The 17991-nt window shown below is 47.7% G+C and overlaps 6 protein-coding genes across 6 annotated transcripts; 2 read left to right on the forward strand and 4 right to left on the reverse strand.

Moving 5' to 3' along the window:
• The first annotated feature begins 404 nt into the window (after positions 1–404).
• F5Y00DRAFT_12014 (uridylate kinase) lies at positions 405–1393 on the forward strand. The gene has a single exon (XM_048004032.1). It carries the CDS (start codon positions 635–637, stop codon positions 1301–1303), a length of 669 nt encoding a protein of 222 aa, XP_047867454.1. The 5' UTR covers positions 405–634; the 3' UTR covers positions 1304–1393.
• A 512-nt stretch (positions 1394–1905) lies between these two features.
• F5Y00DRAFT_267717 (PCI-domain-containing protein) lies at positions 1906–3871 on the reverse strand (the record flags this gene model as incomplete). The annotated part of the gene is made up of 2 exons (XM_048012115.1): positions 1906–2790; positions 2850–3871. 2 exons carry the CDS (start codon positions 3869–3871, stop codon positions 2025–2027), a joined length of 1788 nt encoding a protein of 595 aa, XP_047867455.1. The 3' UTR covers positions 1906–2024.
• Positions 3872–6270: 2399 nt separating this feature from the next.
• On the forward strand, positions 6271–10295 carry F5Y00DRAFT_230002 (uncharacterized protein). The gene is made up of 3 exons (XM_048006844.1): positions 6271–7186; positions 7524–7754; positions 8132–10295. The coding sequence occupies exons 1-3, from the start codon at positions 6996–6998 to the stop codon at positions 9672–9674; spliced, it is 1965 nt and encodes a 654-aa protein (XP_047867456.1). The 5' UTR covers positions 6271–6995; the 3' UTR covers positions 9675–10295.
• Positions 10296–11148: 853 nt separating this feature from the next.
• On the reverse strand, positions 11149–11487 carry F5Y00DRAFT_230006 (uncharacterized protein). The gene has a single exon (XM_048006845.1). It carries the CDS (start codon positions 11480–11482, stop codon positions 11282–11284), a length of 201 nt encoding a protein of 66 aa, XP_047867457.1. The 5' UTR covers positions 11483–11487; the 3' UTR covers positions 11149–11281.
• On the reverse strand, positions 11344–14893 carry F5Y00DRAFT_230009 (uncharacterized protein). Its single transcript, XM_048006846.1, has 5 exons — positions 14731–14893; positions 13630–14660; positions 12698–13180; positions 12539–12646; positions 11344–12486 (listed from the first exon to the last, which is right to left on the reverse strand). The coding sequence occupies exons 2-5, from the start codon at positions 14410–14412 to the stop codon at positions 11500–11502; spliced, it is 2361 nt and encodes a 786-aa protein (XP_047867458.1). The 5' UTR covers positions 14413–14660; positions 14731–14893; the 3' UTR covers positions 11344–11499.
• Positions 14894–15744: 851 nt separating this feature from the next.
• Positions 15745–17081, reverse strand: F5Y00DRAFT_230011 (Metallo-hydrolase/oxidoreductase). The gene has a single exon (XM_048006847.1). It carries the CDS (start codon positions 16965–16967, stop codon positions 15909–15911), a length of 1059 nt encoding a protein of 352 aa, XP_047867459.1. The 5' UTR covers positions 16968–17081; the 3' UTR covers positions 15745–15908.
• Positions 17082–17991: the final 910 nt, after the last annotated feature.

Raw genomic sequence — 17991 nt, forward strand, 5'->3', positions numbered from 1 at the left:
AATCTAATCTCAAGTCTATAGCATCGATATACGTAGTATTATTCGAGGTTGAAAAGGTAGCGGTTTTGGTGTAAACCTGTCCCACAAAGAGGGTCTGTCCTAAATGGGGGAAATGGCGGTTAGTGATTCGGGTAGCCCCGTTATACCTACTCGCCTTAATACATACATATAGTATAGACCTGATTTACATAGGGTCCGAGTAATAACGGTTTGGCGAAGTTTACCTTATTACGGAATACTCGAGGTTGCAATCGATAACGGGTGCAAATAACGAGGGGCTCGCATGAACTTATCATGTGTATCCCTGTTCCCGCCCAGCTGGCCAATAGATGAACAGGTACCCAAGTACCAAGTATCAAAATGCGGGACATATCAAGAAATTAAGCCTGTACCACTCATTCATTCACACACACACACATGAGATTCCACTATGCCAACATAGCATAGCTTCACCCGGTAAACAAACCCCCCTTTTTTCTTGCTCCTTTTTTCCTTCGTCTTCTTCTCTTCCTCCTACTCCTCCATTCGTTCCTCCCTAGAACTAGACCTATCAAACAAATACCTACCGATTAGAAAACAAACCAGCCAAGCAAGAGATAGATAGACAAAGGCAAAGCCAACCAACCTATTCAAAATGTCCACCATCGACACCCTCAAAGACCGCACCACCCCCGTCTTCTCCCCCGACGACGTCACCGTCATATTCGTCCTCGGCGGCCCCGGCGCCGGCAAAGGCACCCAATGCGAGCGCCTAGTCGCCCGCTACGGCTTCGCCCACCTCTCCGCCGGCGACCTCCTGCGCGCCGAGCAGAACCGCCCCGACAGCGAGTTCGGCGACCTGATCCGGCACCACATCCGGAACGGCCTGATCGTGCCCATGGAAGTAACAATCGCCCTGCTCGAAGCCGCCATGCGCCAGATCCTCGACGAGACCTCGACCTCGACCGACGCCGCCGCCCAAGGCCGCAAGAAGGGCAAGTTCCTGATCGACGGGTTCCCGCGCAAGCTCGACCAGGCGCTTAAATTCGAGGAGGCGGTCGTGCCCGCGCGCTTCGTGCTGTTCTACGACTGCCCCGAGGCCGAGATGGAGCGCCGGCTGCTAGAGCGCGGCAAGACGTCTGGTCGCGAGGACGACAACGCCGAGTCCATCCGCAAGCGCTTCCGCACCTTTATCGATACCAGCATGCCCGTAGTCGATTACTTCGAGAAGCAGGATCGCGTTGTCAAGGTCGACGCTCGTCTGAAGCCGGACGAAGTCTTCGCGATTACCCAGAAGGAGATCGAGAAGCGCCTCCACCTCTGAGTCTGAATTGAGCAGGCTATATTTAGTTAGCTAGCTAGAGCTGGTCGTAAAGCGAAGCTTTATTACTACGTTAGGTAGGCTTGTGAGCCGTGACGGCGGGGAGGTAGATTTCAAACGAAGGGAAAGGGGTAGTTATTCCGGATAATATAGAATCTAGGCATTTCCATCCCATTATTGTTATTATAGAGAGAGAGAGAAAAGAGATACGATTATGAATGATAACGGACTATGAAGAATTAGGGGATATATAGGTAAATGCAGAGACAGCCAAGGGTCTGTCTGGGTTGCATAATCTACGAGGGCGAGTAGCGATTTTCTATAAGATAGAAAGAAGCACAAGCAAGACATCTGTTGATGAACTCTTGCGATTAAAATGCGATGCGCAACGCATTCCCAGGCAACTTTTCTGTATCCTCTAAATACAAGTCGTGAAGTAACGCGGGGGGGCCAATCCTCATCATCTATACTTGGGCCATGTGACATTCCACTCCTCCCTCCTGCAAACCTGGAGCTTCAACATAATGCAACGTAAACCGCAACCGATCGCGACGAGATGAATGCATCGCCACGTAGCTAGCCTCCGACCACCGCGTATTAAACCTGGAAATCATTCGCAACCGAATTAAAACTCTCGCCCTGCAAATCCGTAAGACGCCGTAGACCATACCTGATGCAGACAATCCAAAGACGGAAACGTCGAGAGAAGAGAATATGCCTTCGTCTAATCATCATCCTCAGTTCGCTCTCTGCGAGGCGCTCGCTCGCTATGGTTGCCACCTCCTCGGCGTCCACCACCAGCACCTGACTGGTTACCGCCACTAATACCCGCGCTCGCTAGGCGTCGCTCGAGTTCTTCTGCCTCGCGTTTCTTATGCGCATCGGCGTTGGCTTGCTCTCGGCGTAGGTTAGCGATCACATTAGCGATCAGGGTTCGCCAGCCATCGAGACGGTCGCCGACCTCGCGCCATTGCTTCTCGCCGAATACTCGGTAGAATGTCTGGTGGACCAGGAAGTGCTTCTTCTGCTGCGACAACTTTCCTTCGACTAGGCCGGCACGAATTACATCGATCGTCCACATCTCCACCTCCTCGATGGGAATCTGAAGGGCCTTGGCGATGTTCTCGTAAGGGATCTCGCGGTTGGGGGTGCTAGCTGCTAAGCTCGCAAAGGTGAGCAGTCGGATCTTGCGATGAAGTCTGTCTCCGTCAAGGTGTTCCTTCTCAATGAAGCCCTCGTGCTCGTCGTTGAAGTCTTTGTAGTCCTCTAGATCCTTCTCGGCGAAGATTGTGAGTAGTTCGAAGTAGAGAGGGTGGGAGTCAGAGAGCGCTTGAATCGCGGGGACGGCAAGAAGGTCTTGGAAGTCGTTGTGGGTAGGAGATAGAAGTGCCGTCTTTAAAGCACGGAGGGCAAATTGCTGGGCCTCCTCTGACTTAACGTCTTCTTCATCGAATGTGCGTAGAGCACTGAGGACATGCTGGTAGGAAGCCCTATCCAAGGTACAAGATTAGCAATTGACCAAGTAAAACTATGCGAAATTGTAACTCACTCGTCATCGCCTGCATCATGAGCTACCTCCGCCATCTCGAGGAATAGCTTTCGCTGATCCTCGTCGTCAGTCTCCCACTGCTTTAGCCACTCTTTGATGTTAGGTAAGGCCTTCTTAAGATTGTCGTACATGCTATTCAACTTGATGAATCGCAAGATTGCCATGAGGACGTTGAAGCGCAACTCGTAGTTTTGCTCGTTCTCTTGCTGAAGCAGATTGAAGATGGTGGTGAGTGCCTGGAGAGCGAGTGCAGGGCCGTGAACTGGCGAAGAGGTGACGGGCTTCATGAGATTGTCGCAAACTCGGGGGAGGAACATGCCGACGTGATCAGATTGCAAGACCAGGTAGATCAGCAGGTTGTAGTTAGCAGTAAACTCTCTCTCGGGAACCGAGTGTAGAGAAGTAGATGCGATGATGAGCTTCTTGAGCACCTCATCTTGCTGATCCTTCTCGTCCTTCTCAAGAATAGACTGGACTTCGTCGCCAACATTGAGGTGGTTGGCCAAGTCCTGAGCTAGCTCCGCAAAACTGCCGTCGACGAAAGCATACTGCTGACGCGATTCTTGCTGCTCCTCTTGAGCGGCCATGTTGCAATCGAAAATATTGTCGGAAGACTCTTCAAGTAGTTCCTTAGGTTGCTCCTCGATTACGCGCTCAGCAATTAGCTCTTCGAGTCGGTGGGTTACGTAATTGAGAAGCGCTTGGGTGTGATCGACGTCCGGGTATTCGTCACTTTCGTCGCCGGAGTTGTCGTCGTTAGGCTCTTCGCAACCGCCACCGGAGTCGTCGTCTTCAGGTTTGAGATGGAAAATTGGCGAGGTTGATGTGGAAGAAATGGCCTGGCTTGGCACCTTAAAGTGTTGGATTGGCCTGTGGTTCTTTTTCTTGGAGGGCTGGCGTCGTCTTCCGCGGCGTGTTCCAGCTCTAATTTCTTCTTCGGAGTCGTCGTCGCGAAGTGCAAGCTGAAAATGTAAATTTGCTGGTGCCGAAATGGCGGGGTTATTATTCTTAGGGGCCCACATCTTTGGTACAATGGTGGTAGATTTGTGTATTGTTTAGCCGAAGATTACCCGGCGCTAAGAGATTACCCGGCGCTAAGAGATTATCCGGCGCTAGGCAGAATTATTTGGCGCTAAGAGATTATTTGGCGCTAGGTAGAATTATTTGGCGCTAGGCGAAATTGTTAGGCGCTAGGCAAAACTGTTTGTCCGGTCTGCAAGGTCCACTGTAGGTGGGCAGACCTGAGTGGGGCCAAGTATTGGTGGGGCCGTGGCGGGAGCACCCGGATAAGCTTTGGATTTAGGGCGGGTGCACACAGATAAGCTTCAGACGATTGTGGCGGGTACACACAAATAAGCTTCAGACAATTGTGGCGAGTGCAGGTCTCGGATAAACCCTGGGTTGCTTTGGTAAGTGCACTCGGATAAACTTTAAGCCATTGTTTGTACAGCTTTAAAGCTTTGATGGAGAATGATTTTTCCACTCAAGCATGCATGCACGTGACTGATCAGCACATGATTGGATCTGAACAATTTATGTAAATTCATAATACATCACGTGCACTGCATGTGTTTGCCTGGGAAATGGGTGCCTAAAAGATTACCTAACCTCCCCCTCCAGTACTATGTACTTAGGTACATTATACTTACTACCCGTTTAGGTTTAGATTAAATCTAACTACTCTGATGGTTATTTCCAAAACCACATTATGCTTCACCCATCCCACCAAACTGGGGACTATGAACTCGATATTATAATGCTTTAGAAGACTTTATTAAACTTGTCTTCGCATGCAAGGGAAATGTAAGTCTATGAGGCTTATTTAACTATTTAAGTGTTTACTAAAGTCATTAATTATATGATATGTAGTTATGAGTCTTGTCCTTAACTTTTATCAACAAGTTTTGCTAAAACGGGGTTTTAAATTTCACAACATTCCTTTCCATCAACTAACTAACTAGTTAATCAATTAATAGACATACGACTTAGTAACTGGGTAACTAGTTGAATCCTTAAAGTTATAGATCTTGTTTAGAGATAACTTGCCAATTTCTGTCTAGTGATGAATATTGGTGTAGACCCCTGAGTCAGCAATATGAGTAGCAGAGTATGTAATGATAAGAGGTAGCTTACAACGGCAATAGGTAAGATCACGCGCTGCCCATCTCTATCGTTCCTTAAATGTCACTGCAAGTCCAACTATGACACTAATAAACTCCGAAGTAGATGTTAGTACTAAGCTTAGGTGATGATTAACCTTACTTATATATACCTTCTTGTGTGGGGTGAGAATATGCAGTATTTACAGACAATATTTTACCTCATATGGGTTATATCGTTCTTAACATGTAGATGCTGTGATGTAGGCTTAGAGCTCTTGTTGCTAGTTGTTTTATCTAAATGGCTCTCGAGAGTGCTGTCTACCTAACCATGTGGACCTGGATAGACTGTCTAGCTAATCTAAAGTAGCAAACCAGAAGCCAGTTACCAGTGTCGGAAATAGATGATATACTAACCCTAGCGCTCGTATGACTTTAACTCACACAACCCTGATAAACGCCGAATGTTACATATTGAGATTGATCCGCGTTATGGTTTAGCGTGGAAAAGCATAACATAACATATGTGTAAAATTAAATAGTAAATGTATTGTGACGTGCCGTTACGCGGCGGATTGATGTCTAATGTAGACGATTTGAACGATTGGCTCTGTGAACAGCCAGCCACCAGCCCACTTTCCCAATTGAGACAGTCAAGTTCCCTTTGGCGAACCCCTGAGCGTACTTAACTTAGGCATGTAAGGCAGTCTAAGGTGAAACGGGTTGCCCTGCGTCTTTACGAGGATCCGGGTTCTTTAGCCTCGAGGGCCATTCGATTCTTCGATGTTGGTCCCTGAACCGAAGCTGTACGCAACATATGATTTATCGAAGCTTCGAAGGTTCTCAAGGATATTGGAATATGGATAGGAGTATCTAGTTTATGGAGTAAAATATTATTAGCCTCTTATCTCAAAATCTACGTAATAGGGATAAAGGACAAATACGTCGATACTGCGGAATATGTTCATTTCGTGATGCATTGCCGGCATTGGTATGTACCTATCTCATAACACTTTGAGGGGCGATCGCAAACCGGATCTTTAAGGCCTTCACGTCCGAAATCTATATTGGGATTGAACTACGCATATGGAATGGCCAAAAGCGGGAGAAGGATTATCACTAGGCTGACGGAAAGGTGACTCTTTGAGGTGTGATGACGAGAGCTACATGTATGTACTAATATTGACATTAAAGGACCTGCACATAATAACGCCAGCATATGGAAGGGTAGTGACTTATCCACTCTCCTTCTTTTGACTAGATTATTTTCTGACATGACAAATATTTGCTTTTGAAATAGATGCTATCCATACAAATATATACCTATATATACAGTATATTACCACAATTTAGAAAATTAATCTAGGTACGAGAACGCACGACATTAGCTTACCGATCTTCAGGAACGGGGGTCTTTAGCTCTTTGACTTAATCGATAGGTGGAAAGGGACCCGTCATGCGACCGTTTGGCCCCGACATCCCGAGTCTTAAATAATAGGTACATACGACAACAAGGAAACCAGTGCCTGCGTCTGCGCCTACTGCATAGTACGCCTGTGCCATAGTGGGAATTGGCTTGCACTTGCCTAACTTTCCCAAGTTTCAGCTGAATAATAAATAAAGAGGCGTGATTTTCAACATTAGGCTTGCCAAGAAAATAACAAGTTACGAAGCAATCGACAAACAAATAATCCAGGACGCAACATCGCTGGAGGCCAAAATACCACCTTTTTAACTAGAGGATATTAGAGGGGGATTTCCCAACAACTATCAAGCCTCGACTAATGGTCTTTTTCTTCTTGTCCTGAAGGCACTTGAAGAAAGCATTGAGAAAAAAGCAGCCGATTTATTAAAGCTTGGGAACCGTCCGGATTCATGCGCTGTTCCTAATACATACCACTTCTTCAGAATAGCCAAGATTAATTACTAGTGTGAAGCATCGCACCCTGGCTGGCGATCCGACGCGCCCTAAGCGTTGGTGATACAAATAAGAGGCGGCAACGAAAGACAGCATTGGTATCTAAGAGAGCCCCGGAGGCAACTCACCATGTTTGACCGTTTACGAAGTTCCTCAAAGGATCACGGCGCGCCGGCGATGGATAGGAAGAAACTCGAGGCCTGGCAGAAATCACGCTCTCAGGGTGTAAAAGGAGGAGACGCGCATTACCAGTATTCTATCAAAGGAGGAGCACCTCCGCCCCCGAGGCCGCCGAGAGACCCCGTCTACCCGACTCAACGGTAAGGCTTTATCTTCATTTTAGGTGGTATATTCACAGTTTGGAACCGCCTGGTTTAGCCATGGGCAATGTGGAAACGATAGTACGTCGGCGGGCGACGGCCTTCTGCACGTTGTAATAATCACATGTATTTCCCGGCTCATCTGGTCTGTTTGTGTCAGCGAATTGAAGGATTGGATAAACAAATTCGGTCGACTCGAAACGAAAAAAAAAAGGAGCTGAAGAGGATCGTAATCCTCGCACCGCATTCGTCAGATTACTCACACATGTCGTCCTCCTCCCAATTCTACATCGCATTATCTGATCTACGAGACGATGCTAATGTCACGATATCGCAGTCAGCAGAATCGGCAAAGTCTCCAACCTGCGCCCCCCGTACAAGCGCCGAACCAAAATCGCAATTCGAATTACCCACGTCCCGTATCCTCCGTCTACTCACAACCTTCGCCGGCCGCCGCTACCTTCGCTGCGCAACAGCTAAGAGTTGAAGTCCCGCCTTACAATCAGCCTTATAATCCGAATGAAGTTTCCCCGCCGAGTTCCCCTGACGCCTTTTCACCACAGGACGAGTAAGTGCGATCATTCCTTTTTTTCCCTTAGGCCTATTGGAAGGGAATGGAAACAACTATCTATGAGAAAGAGTAAGGGGGGAAGGGAGAAGGAGTAAAGAGGATTGAGTCAGTGGCATGGAAAGATGGACTGGTGGTGACTGTGTTTGGCGTCATGCCTCATATCACCATCGTCAACCGGACATATCACCTCTCCAATCCCCTGTCCTCTGTGTCATGAACTTGGCGCTCTTTTTGGGAGTTATTTTTGGAATGACGCCCCTACTTAAACCGTCAATTGATACCAAAACCTTTGGATACATCATGAAGATCAAAAACCTTTTCTGTTCGAGCAGAGACGTCGTGAGGTTTAAGCTAATATCCCTCTCTTGTTTCAGGCCTAATCCAGGTGATGTTTCTCCTATCGACGATATCCCAGGCATGTCTCAACTCGCCATAGACCCTCGGGGTCCCGCAAAGAATGAATCTCGCGCCAATATCCCAGCAGCCCGTCGCGAGCGTCGGAAGAACTCAGACGCTGCCATGAATGCTCTTCGAGAGGCCAAGTCTCGTGAGAGGCTAAAGCAGCAGCGGCCATATGGCCACGATGTACGCTGGGACCCGGATACCGGGGAGCCTACTACAGATACGAAGGGTAGACCATCGCAAGTAAATCCGCAACAATATGTTCAGGGCCTTGGTGATCGCCCAGGTTCGGTATCTCCGCCACCGATCAAGCCGGCTCACCAAGGCCCCATTTCTTTTGGCGACCGTTTGCGTCGAATACGACAAACCAGCGGTAGCCCTCAACCTGAATCAGCTCCACGACCGGCATGGCGAGGAGCTAGTGGTCGAACGACTCTCGTTGCACCTGTGAACGATACGAAAGACGTAGCCCCACTGCAGCTACCTCGCAAAAGTAGTAAACGAGTGGCCCGTAACGTTGGTGCTTTAGCTCGTATCGACTCTGTCGATTCTGAAATTACTTCCCAGCCGCAATCGCCCAGTATTGCAGTTACCAATACAAACGCCAATCCGCATACGTATCCGAGTTCACCCCTTTCGAACGATAACATGGCCGGCAATCCTCCCCAGCAATCTCTGCAAGTCCCAACGAACGACAAGGCAGTTCGTAGGAAGCCAACGGGAGCCCCCGGCCACCAGCCACATCAGTCAACCTCCTCATCCGTATACTCCCAACAAGACATCCACCCAGCCCAGGCACCACCTGACACATCCCCAGAGGGTTGGACGCAACCGCCTTCTCGCTTCAGCGTCACCACATACGCAACATCAGACCAGTCAACCCATAGGGAGAGTATAGAAGAGGACGCGCCGCCGGTGCCCGCTGCTCCAGAGCCCTCGATCCTTGACCGCAAGCGTCCGGTAGTCTCAGGCTATGATAACAACTCCCCACGACAAAACAGCCCCGTCGAACCTGTCAAGATTAGCTTAGATTCGTACTACATGACGGGGGCCGGAAGCAGTGTCAAAGGCAGCAGCACCAGCAAATCTAATATCAAGAACAAGACTATGAATAACATTAGCCTCCACGACAACAGTTCGAAACTTTCAATCACATCGACAATGGATAAATCCCTCCCCCCAGCACCACCCGAGACGCAGTCACTGGAAGCTCAGGATCGTGTGGCGCAGCTAGACGCACGGTTACGGGCGCTAGGTAATCGACGCATCAACCTAAACACTGCGATCAAGCAGATGACGGAGCTTATGCCGACGGATCACATCCTAGCGAGCGAGGCAGTGGCGCGACGACGCGAGGAAGAAAAACGCAAAGTGGAGACGCTGCGGCTCGAGCTGGCCGATGTTGAGCGCGAGAGCTATGATCTTGGGCTAAAGCTACACCGCGCCTACAAGAGACTCGATCGCAATGCGGAATACGAGCCGACCACGTTGTGGGTGAGGAGGGTTACGGGGTAGTAGTACCAGAGCCAGGGAGTAGAGAAGAAGGGAACAAGCGAACATAGGTTATTAGGCGGGTGTAAGGGTAATAGTAGCAACGGTGTTGGCAGCGAGATTTACGTCGTTGAAGAAGCACTGGATTGCTCGCCTTCCATAATACGATACCCAGAACGAGTTGAGACTTTCCTCATGGGAAGGGAAGCGAGGGTGATAAGCATCCTCGAGTTTTATTTGTGAGCTTTTTTGGTCGTTTGTTTTCAGAAATAAGGGGCGGTCTACTGGGACGCTATACCATGCTATGCTACGACTACGGTACGACTATGTCACGCTTCGTCTTATTTCTTTTTTCGGTTTATTTTCGCTTTCCGTGCTCCCCCCTTACTCCTCCCTTACTATCCGAGGAGAAGAGCGGGGCCGATTGAGATTAGGAAGAGAGGAGGGGAGCCATCGAGATACCTAGGTATGTATGTAGCAGGCACGCAGGTGGAAGCATGGAGTTGTGCGGCATGTTCATTTATGTGGCTTTTTGTTTCTGGTCCCCGCGGGGCGAGGTCAAGTGTAGGATAGGTAGAGAGGAAAGTCAGGGAGGGTAACGAAGGGAAGTGTAATCGTAAATATGAATGCGAATGAGTTTAAATATTTGAGCGTACCTTGTGAGCGGACGTAGATCAATGCGGTTTGCGGTATGCTATGTATACGAGCAGACGTAAAGGGGTAAAGAAAATAAAGGGTTGTGCAAATATTGTATAAGGAGAGAATCTAGATGCAGTGAGATTTCAATTAGGTCCTAGAGTGACTTCTCCCTTTCTCTTCTTGCTTGTCTCCTTATGTATACTGGTGTAAGTCCCGTTGTTCTCTTGTCTTCAGATATATGCACTACACTTACATAGCTGTTCTCTTTCATAATACTGTTAGTGCAGGATGCGTTGTGGACATTAAGTAGCAAAAAGAGGCATGCATGTAGATGCAGAGAAAGAAACTATAATCTATCCCAGCGAGGAGACAAACGAAGGGCCATCATATATATATAACAGGCAGGTATGGAATGGAGTAGTTATTGGAATTGTGTATAAGTAGCTAGTATTTTCGACTGAGCTCAGCCACGAATTAAACCTTGGCTAAGGTACGCGATCACTCCTATGTAGACACTACCTTAGGCCAAACAGACCCCTTTTTTCGAATCCATGCTGAGTATCTCTATAAACAACGACTAACCGCCAACAAACACATCTGCTTGGTATGCTAAAATCATGTGTGCCTATCCGCCTATGTACTTTTTCCACGCCTGCCTCATCACCTCGTGCTCTTTCTCTCTCCAGAATTAGGTCGATAAAACCTTCAAGATGGTCTATGTACTCAAAGACAATTCGCGAAAAAAGGGTACGTCGCGCCTTGTAATAAAGCCAGAAAAGTAGGTAGGTAGGCCACGCAACCCCGGACACAACCCCGTACTTGTACAATACCCCGTACTTGTACAATACCCCGTACTTGTACAATACCCCGTACTTGTACAATATGATCATAATGCACAAAACTTTTGGGTATATTTACGGAATTGAAAGCCCTCTTCGAACTAAGTAATGATGATAAACCAAGAACCTCTCCAACTGCGTTTCGAGCTTCGATTATCGCAAAGATACTTCGCCTTTTTTAATGCGAGACTCCGGAAAGCTCAGACCAATAGACATAAACGTTATCATCAAGGACGTAAACGTTATCATCAAGGACGTAAACGCTATCATCAAGGACGTAAACGTTATCATCAAGGACGTAAACGCTATCATCAAGGACGTAAACGTTATCATCAAGGACGTAAACGTTATCATCAAGGGAGTCCGTGGCCCTATCCCGCTAAGCCCTTCGTACTTGAAGGTTCATTGCTGGCTCTGCGGGGTGGTAGACTCGCGGGTATATCTCCATCTGAGTCGCTGTCTGAAGAGTCGTTATCATCCACTATTACGGGGGCTGACGCCGAGCCGCTTCGTTGGGGAGTAGATCCCTCTATCGTGGTATCGGTTGGGGAAACTTGGTTTGACTGAGGGAGGTGGGATGAGACTCGGTAGCCTTTGCGTTGTAGTGATGAGAGGCTATTCTGCTCAGGTGATTTCTGGTGCTGCTGTGAAGAAGAAGGCTTCGGTAGTGTAGGGTCGGTGGTAGCTGCTGTTGCGCTCGATCCGCCTAACCCAGATGACATATCTGCTACAGGTATATGATTACTGTTAAGTTCGGGGCCATTGCTACTTAGAGGAGCCTGAGGATTTGGATGAGAAGGGCCATCTTCAGTTCGTTGACGCTTCGCGCTTGGTGTATCCTCTGCCTGGACGGGATTGCTATGCTTGAAGCCCATACGTTGACGCTCGTTGTCAATCTCAGCCCTTGTCCGCCGGTTTCTAAGCCGAACGCCGTACTTCTTCCTGATAATACTCTGCTTAGTGCTGAAACTATTCTGCAGACCATCGATCTTGAGTTGCCGTTGAGCTGGATCTTGTATCGCCTCTGCTTCTTTGAATCGAGCGGTATACGTGAGCTCGGCTTGCCGTAGTTCGTCGTCCAGTCTCTCCCGTGTAGCAGGATGCAAATGGGCATACGCATCCTGCTCCTTAGGCTGAGATCTGGGAGTCGATACCGGCTGATGATATACAGGTGCCGCAGTATGCTGAGGTGTGGCAGGGAGCTTTTGCTGGCTTCCCGGAGGGTAAGCTAGCGTTGACGGAGGCTGAACCGGGCTGTTGTTGCCTGATGAGAGCGTGATAGGCGACCCAGCGTTCGCCGGTCCTTTAGGCGTTGCTGGCACGGTACCATGCTCACCGCATACGTGATTGGCAACATGCTGTCGTTTATATTAGCTATTTATTTGCAAGGTCAAGGATAGATTCGCTTACATATTGCTGACCAACTTTAGTAATGAAGCCGGCACCGCAATACATGCATGAAAAGGGGAACCCTTCCTTATTCGGAGGTTCTTTAGTGCACACTTGCTTTTGAACATGCTATCTTTGGGTTAGCGCCAAATGTGTCCAAGGGAGTTGATGAAGACTCACATATTCGTAAGGCTGCGGGTTCTCAAACTTGCGCCAGCACAGAGGACACTGCAACACGGTGGGAGGAGCCGGACCACGTGCTAGTGGTTGCAACTGAGTCGGCATGCCAGGCTTTTGATGTGGTTTCGAGATAGGCGTAATTTGGACAGGTTGGGGTGACGGATCGAAGGGTGCTGGATTGAATCTAGACCTGTTTCCTTTCTGGTCATCAAGCACATCGCTATTCTCATAACCAAGACGCTCAGCGCGAGCAAGGGCGTTGATTAGAGAGCGCGCGTCAATAGTCCTTAGTCGTTTCTCCAGCGCTTGGTCTAAGAAATAGTCACTGGCCTTTTCGAGTATTTCATTGACTAGTTCATTCAGATCAGCAGTTGAGAGGTGGGAGATAATCTCGTGCTTTGATTCGGACACCATCTTGGCACCAAAATCCTTGATAGACCGTCGAATTATAACCCCGTTAGAATGGTGAATAACAGCGTTCAACTGGTAATACGTTAGTAAGTGGAGTTTAGGTTATCAAGTCCCGCGTATGTAGGAACGTAGGCGAAGTCCCTTCTTGGGTTGAAGGCGCAAAGGTCCTGGGGGGTCTAGGGGACGGGGGCGACGCAAGAAAAATAAATGACAATGCGCCAAATGATATTGTGGAAAAGTGCGAAATCTGTAAGAGCGCACAAGTCCACTAGGGATCACTAAAAGCTCCAAATAGCTGCTGATCTTGTGATGTAATCCCAAGGATGCAAGAACAATTGAATGTATTTGGGAAAGCGTAATGTGAGAGGGAGATAATAGCTAACAAACAACAGCTAGAAAACGTGGTGGGAAGGATGAAATGTCACTTAATAGTAATATGACGAGTAAGATGAGAATAAAGAGGTTGAATGATAGGGCAGTATAGTTGAAACGTAGCTGAAAGGAAAGAGGAAAATACACACAAGGAACGCGTGATGAAATTCTGAACCAAGTAGACACTTCTCCCAGTTATCGCGAATGACCCTTCTTACCGCAGCGGGAACAGATTGCTGCATAGCATGAGTGAGACGAGATAAGTCATCGGCAAACTTGGGGTTCTCGAGATGGTGCTCTCTTCGGGGAGACGGGAAGCCTTGGGTAGGAGAGATGTTTGGTAGCTGCGAGTTGCTTCTCGGTCGCGAATAGGCTCGGGGCGGATCTACGATGGAAATCTTATGCGCCGATCCTGTGGAAGATTGGCGCTGCAAAGGTTGACGCGGTTGAGAATGCGGATGCGGCGAGGAAGGTGTATATATTACCATTGGTTTGAGTGGTTTTGCTACTATGGGAGTGGGTGTAGAGGTATAGACAGGAGCCGGAGGTGGTGCCGGCGCAGGTGCCGACGAACTTGCCGCTACTGCCGCTACTGCCGCCACCGCCCGGGCTGCCCATGACGGTGTCGCAGTCGCAGTCGCAGTCGGGGACGGCACTGCCGGTTGAGCCGGTGTTGTCGAACCGGGCGACCCCTTTGCCGGAGGTGTCGGTTCTGAACCGGTAGCCGCATCCCCATTAAGGCCATTGATGCTACGAGGGAGACCGTTTGGGTAGTGTGTTTCCGGGTTTGGCGGAGGGTTCACCGGCTGGTTACCCGGCGACGACGGAGCTTGCACCTGTTGTGTAGGTGATAGACTAGGCCCGGGAGGCGCAGCAGCTGTTACAGCCGTTGCAGCTGATGCAGCCGGTGCTGATGGCGGTTGTGCTTCCATAGCCGATCAGTCGGTTTGCTAACGTTAAAATGTGGATGATTCCTTAAAGGGTCCACGCGCCGCCTTTGTACATAAAATTGTGGTAAATACTCTTGTATTGTACTTAAGAGGCTTTGCTTGGTGGGGACGCGCTCTATAGGTTTTTTCTCTTTCCCTTTTTTTAATCCTATAATGAGCCACTTGCCTGCACCTTTCTCGGTTTTTGTCCACCTAAAGATCCTCTCTTCTTATTGCTTTGTTATTGGTGCCTGATAAAGCTATTAGCGCACGTATTCATCTGACCGCATGACATATTATATCAGTCAGGTATTTACTTACTGTTCCTAGGGAAGAGAGTCTAGCAGGCTCCTTTTTTAACAGTATAAACGTACCAACACCAGCAGGAATAACAAACGGACAAGGTAAAGAGGATGTCCCAGACTATTAAAGTCTTTTTAACTTTTTTAACTGGTGGGGCCACATAATCTACATTTATTAGTAGCTGATTTTACCTCCGATTAGTGCTAATTAAATAAGGAAAGTGGATGTACTTAATATTTGGGCAACTTATAAATGGCCCACGCTCAAAGAGAAAGCTCATCCATGATTGGCTCGTACTCCATCCTGCTACGCGAGAGGTGTGACATTGGCCCTTCTTTAACATGGGAAGCCCCAAATGTCTTAACCCGGATGAATCAATAAGGTTCCAGTACAATCCACGTTCTTTTTTAAGTACCTGAGGGTATCCTTTCTTCTTTGCGACCGGAAAGCTTATCAAGTACATTGGGTGCAATACGTAATGTAAGTAACACCTGGGCATATTAGGTTAAGGTAGGTACTGTACCTCATGCAGACAATTTTTGATTTATTAATATCACCCTTAAGCCTTGCGTGACATCTCCTCGACTGCTATGTACGTAAGGTATATTTCATGTGCACGGGCTACGCTCCGCACTAGTAATTTGTGGGTGCTTAAGGTAGGTAATGGGTAATGTTTCGACGTTTATATAAGTAAGTGTTCATATCTAACTGCGGTGCGATGCATTACAAACAAACCTGTACATCTCTCATACTATGTAAGAGGACAATTTGTTGGGTCTCGGGAAATAGTGTAAGACAACAGAGAACTAACCCGGACGCTAGGACTAAGATCTTTTATTGAACAAGGCCGTCCTTATCCCATCCGAGATGGGCTTCGAAGAAATTATCTAGTTACACGATCGTATTGTACAAACCCGGTTTACGGCTTACTAAACAGGGCTAAGAAGATACAAAGTGCTGATATATCATTTTCATATATCGATACAGTTTAGGCTGTTTATACAGTTATTGAAAAGGGGAAATTAAATAACGATTATATGACTGGTCAATTAAATTTTTACTTAGTTCGTCCAAAACGCGGTCCGCGATCCTGCAGAAATTCCCGATTCCCGTCTTCGCTGTGCCACACAGCACAAAGTCAGATCATTTTGCTATTCAAGTCTCCTTATCATTTAGGTAGGTAGTCTCTCACTCATTCAGTTTTCCGGGACTTTGAATTGGTACTGCTCCCCGCGGTCAAGATAAACGACTCGCTTATTCCACCCCTCCTCGTCAACTTTCTTCTTAAAATCCGATAGAGGCGACAAGAAGACATCATAGTCGTCGTAATGGATTGGGATGGTCACGTCCGGGTTCATGAGCTGCATCAGCTTCAATCCTTGCTCGGCATCCATCGTCACCATTAAAAGGGGTATTGACGGGCTCGGAATTGTCGTCCCGCCTAGGTGCACCAGCATGAGGTCAATCTTCGCGTTCTTAAGCCGCTTCGGGATTTCTTTCAGCTCGTCTACAAATAACGTGTCTCCCGAGATATAGATGCGGTAACCCGTGTCGATGGAGCCTGAATCACCTCCAGTCGGGTTCGTAAAGCTATAACCAAGCTCAATAAGCCACCCGTTCGTTGGCGGCACGGCTTGGAGGAGGTCGTTGACCATAGCGAGCGGCCCCGGAGGCACGTGTTTCCCCGGCATTCCCGTTACCTTGATGACTGGCACCTTGCCGTACCCACCCGCATGAGACGGGTCTTTGCGGTCAATGTGGAGTATCATGCTCTCGAAGAAATCTAGATCGTGCACAGACTGGAACGGGTCTTCTTTGGTCTCGCCCGAGAGGCATTCCTTAGCATGTGGAGTCGTGATGATATTGAACGCCCTGTTCAGCGATTTTTCAACGAGCTGGTCAAAGTGATCCTCGTGGTAATGAGACAGCAGGATACAGTCAATGGCTGGCAGCTCATGTAGATCTACCGCCGGGTCTGTCTTCCGCTGAGCAGTTACTCCTGGACCCAAATGCACGTGGTCGCCAGCATGCAAGAAGTTGGGGTCGGTAAGGATTCGAAGTCCTTGCCACTCGATGATTGTTGTTGCTGTACCTACAAAGTATATACTTGCATCTTCATTATTATTAGACCCTTGAGGGTTGGTGTGAACCTTTTTCACCGGTAATTTCGTGGTGTCTTCATTAGGGGCCGTTTGATCTTTGAGTAAGGGTTGCCTCTTTAATGGATTAAGATGGAGGTGACGCATCGAAGTCATCTTGAACCGTGTTATTTTATTGATCAATCACTCCAAAGCATTGTCTACCTAGTTAACCAATGCGATACTCTGAGAGTAAGCCAACTATTCTATAAGCAGGCCTCTATCATGACGTGGACCTTCATATTGGATGATGCAATACACATTTCAATCGCCACGAACTTCTTATGCGTACTGGCGACCTACCTATCAAAATGAATGCACTAATCCTTCCCCTAGCTTTCAATAATGGGTTTTTATGAGCATTACTATTTCAGTAGTATTGGAATTTCAGTAGTAGTACCTTTTAAAAAGCCACAGTCAAAGTGGGGCAAACAACAGGTACATACCCCCCCATACAATTTTTCCCGTATCTTTTTGTACTTCATGTTCATTCTTCTTGGGCATGCACTACAATTCTTATGTACACAACGCCTTTCGACCGCCTGGCAATACCCTTATCTCGCACCTTATCTTACGGCCGCGACGGCTTTTCATTCAATTCAATTAAGTCGATTTAATTCAACTCAACTCAATTATTATGCAAGGCCCTTAGATCTAATTATATTACTATTACTCGATCGCATCCGGGTAAAAAGGCTGAAAACGAGGTCTGGGTAGCTGTATTATATAAGATGATTGATTGGATTAGATAATGCGGCTGGGTGCATCTTGGACTACGCGGGATTGACATGAAAGATACATGCATATACCGATAAAACTGTATGGGAATACATGTAGTACTTATGGGACTCCCGCGTGACCCCCGCTTGTGGCTGGATGATGTGGCTAGTAGAAGGTGGGTCTGAAAAAGGTACTACTACTGAAATTCCAATACTACTGAAATAGTAATGCTCGTTTTTATATGATGTAGGTATGAAGCAATTATATTTTATAGTTAACGTTATAACGTTAATTATAAGAAATGTGGCAAGTCGCATTCCAACGCCTAATATATACATGTTGTTCTCAACTATCGGGTTACGGGAATAGGCAAATCGCATTAAAATAAAGCATGGATACGAATCATATATGAAACGCGCAA

The sequence above is a fragment of the Daldinia vernicosa genome (genome assembly GCF_022497035.1).
Source record: "Daldinia vernicosa strain CBS 139.73 unplaced genomic scaffold F5Y00scaffold_10, whole genome shotgun sequence".
NCBI lineage: Eukaryota > Fungi > Ascomycota > Sordariomycetes > Xylariales > Hypoxylaceae > Daldinia > Daldinia vernicosa.

Bases quoted from the DNA above. Each gene is read 5' to 3' on its own strand.
- F5Y00DRAFT_12014 (XM_048004032.1), top strand. From the start codon at position 635: ATGTCCACCATCGACACCCTCAAAGACCGCACCACCCCCGTCTTCTCC.
- F5Y00DRAFT_230002 (XM_048006844.1), top strand. From the start codon at position 6,996: ATGTTTGACCGTTTACGAAGTTCCTCAAAGGATCACGGCGCGCCGGCG. The intron at 7,187-7,523 runs GTAAGGCTTTAT...ACGATATCGCAG, and splicing joins CCCGTCTACCCGACTCAACG to TCAGCAGAATCGGCAAAGTC. The intron at 7,755-8,131 runs GTAAGTGCGATC...CTCTTGTTTCAG, and splicing joins GCCTTTTCACCACAGGACGA to GCCTAATCCAGGTGATGTTT.
- F5Y00DRAFT_230006 (XM_048006845.1), bottom strand. From the start codon at position 11,482: ATGATAACGTTTACGTCCTTGATGATAACGTTTACGTCCTTGATGATA.
- F5Y00DRAFT_230009 (XM_048006846.1), bottom strand. From the start codon at position 14,412: ATGGAAGCACAACCGCCATCAGCACCGGCTGCATCAGCTGCAACGGCT. The intron at 12,647-12,697 runs GTGAGTCTTCAT...ACCCAAAGATAG, and splicing joins ACCCGCAGCCTTACGAATAT to CATGTTCAAAAGCAAGTGTG. The intron at 12,487-12,538 runs GTAAGCGAATCT...TATAAACGACAG, and splicing joins CTAAAGTTGGTCAGCAATAT to CATGTTGCCAATCACGTATG.
- F5Y00DRAFT_230011 (XM_048006847.1), bottom strand. From the start codon at position 16,967: ATGACTTCGATGCGTCACCTCCATCTTAATCCATTAAAGAGGCAACCC.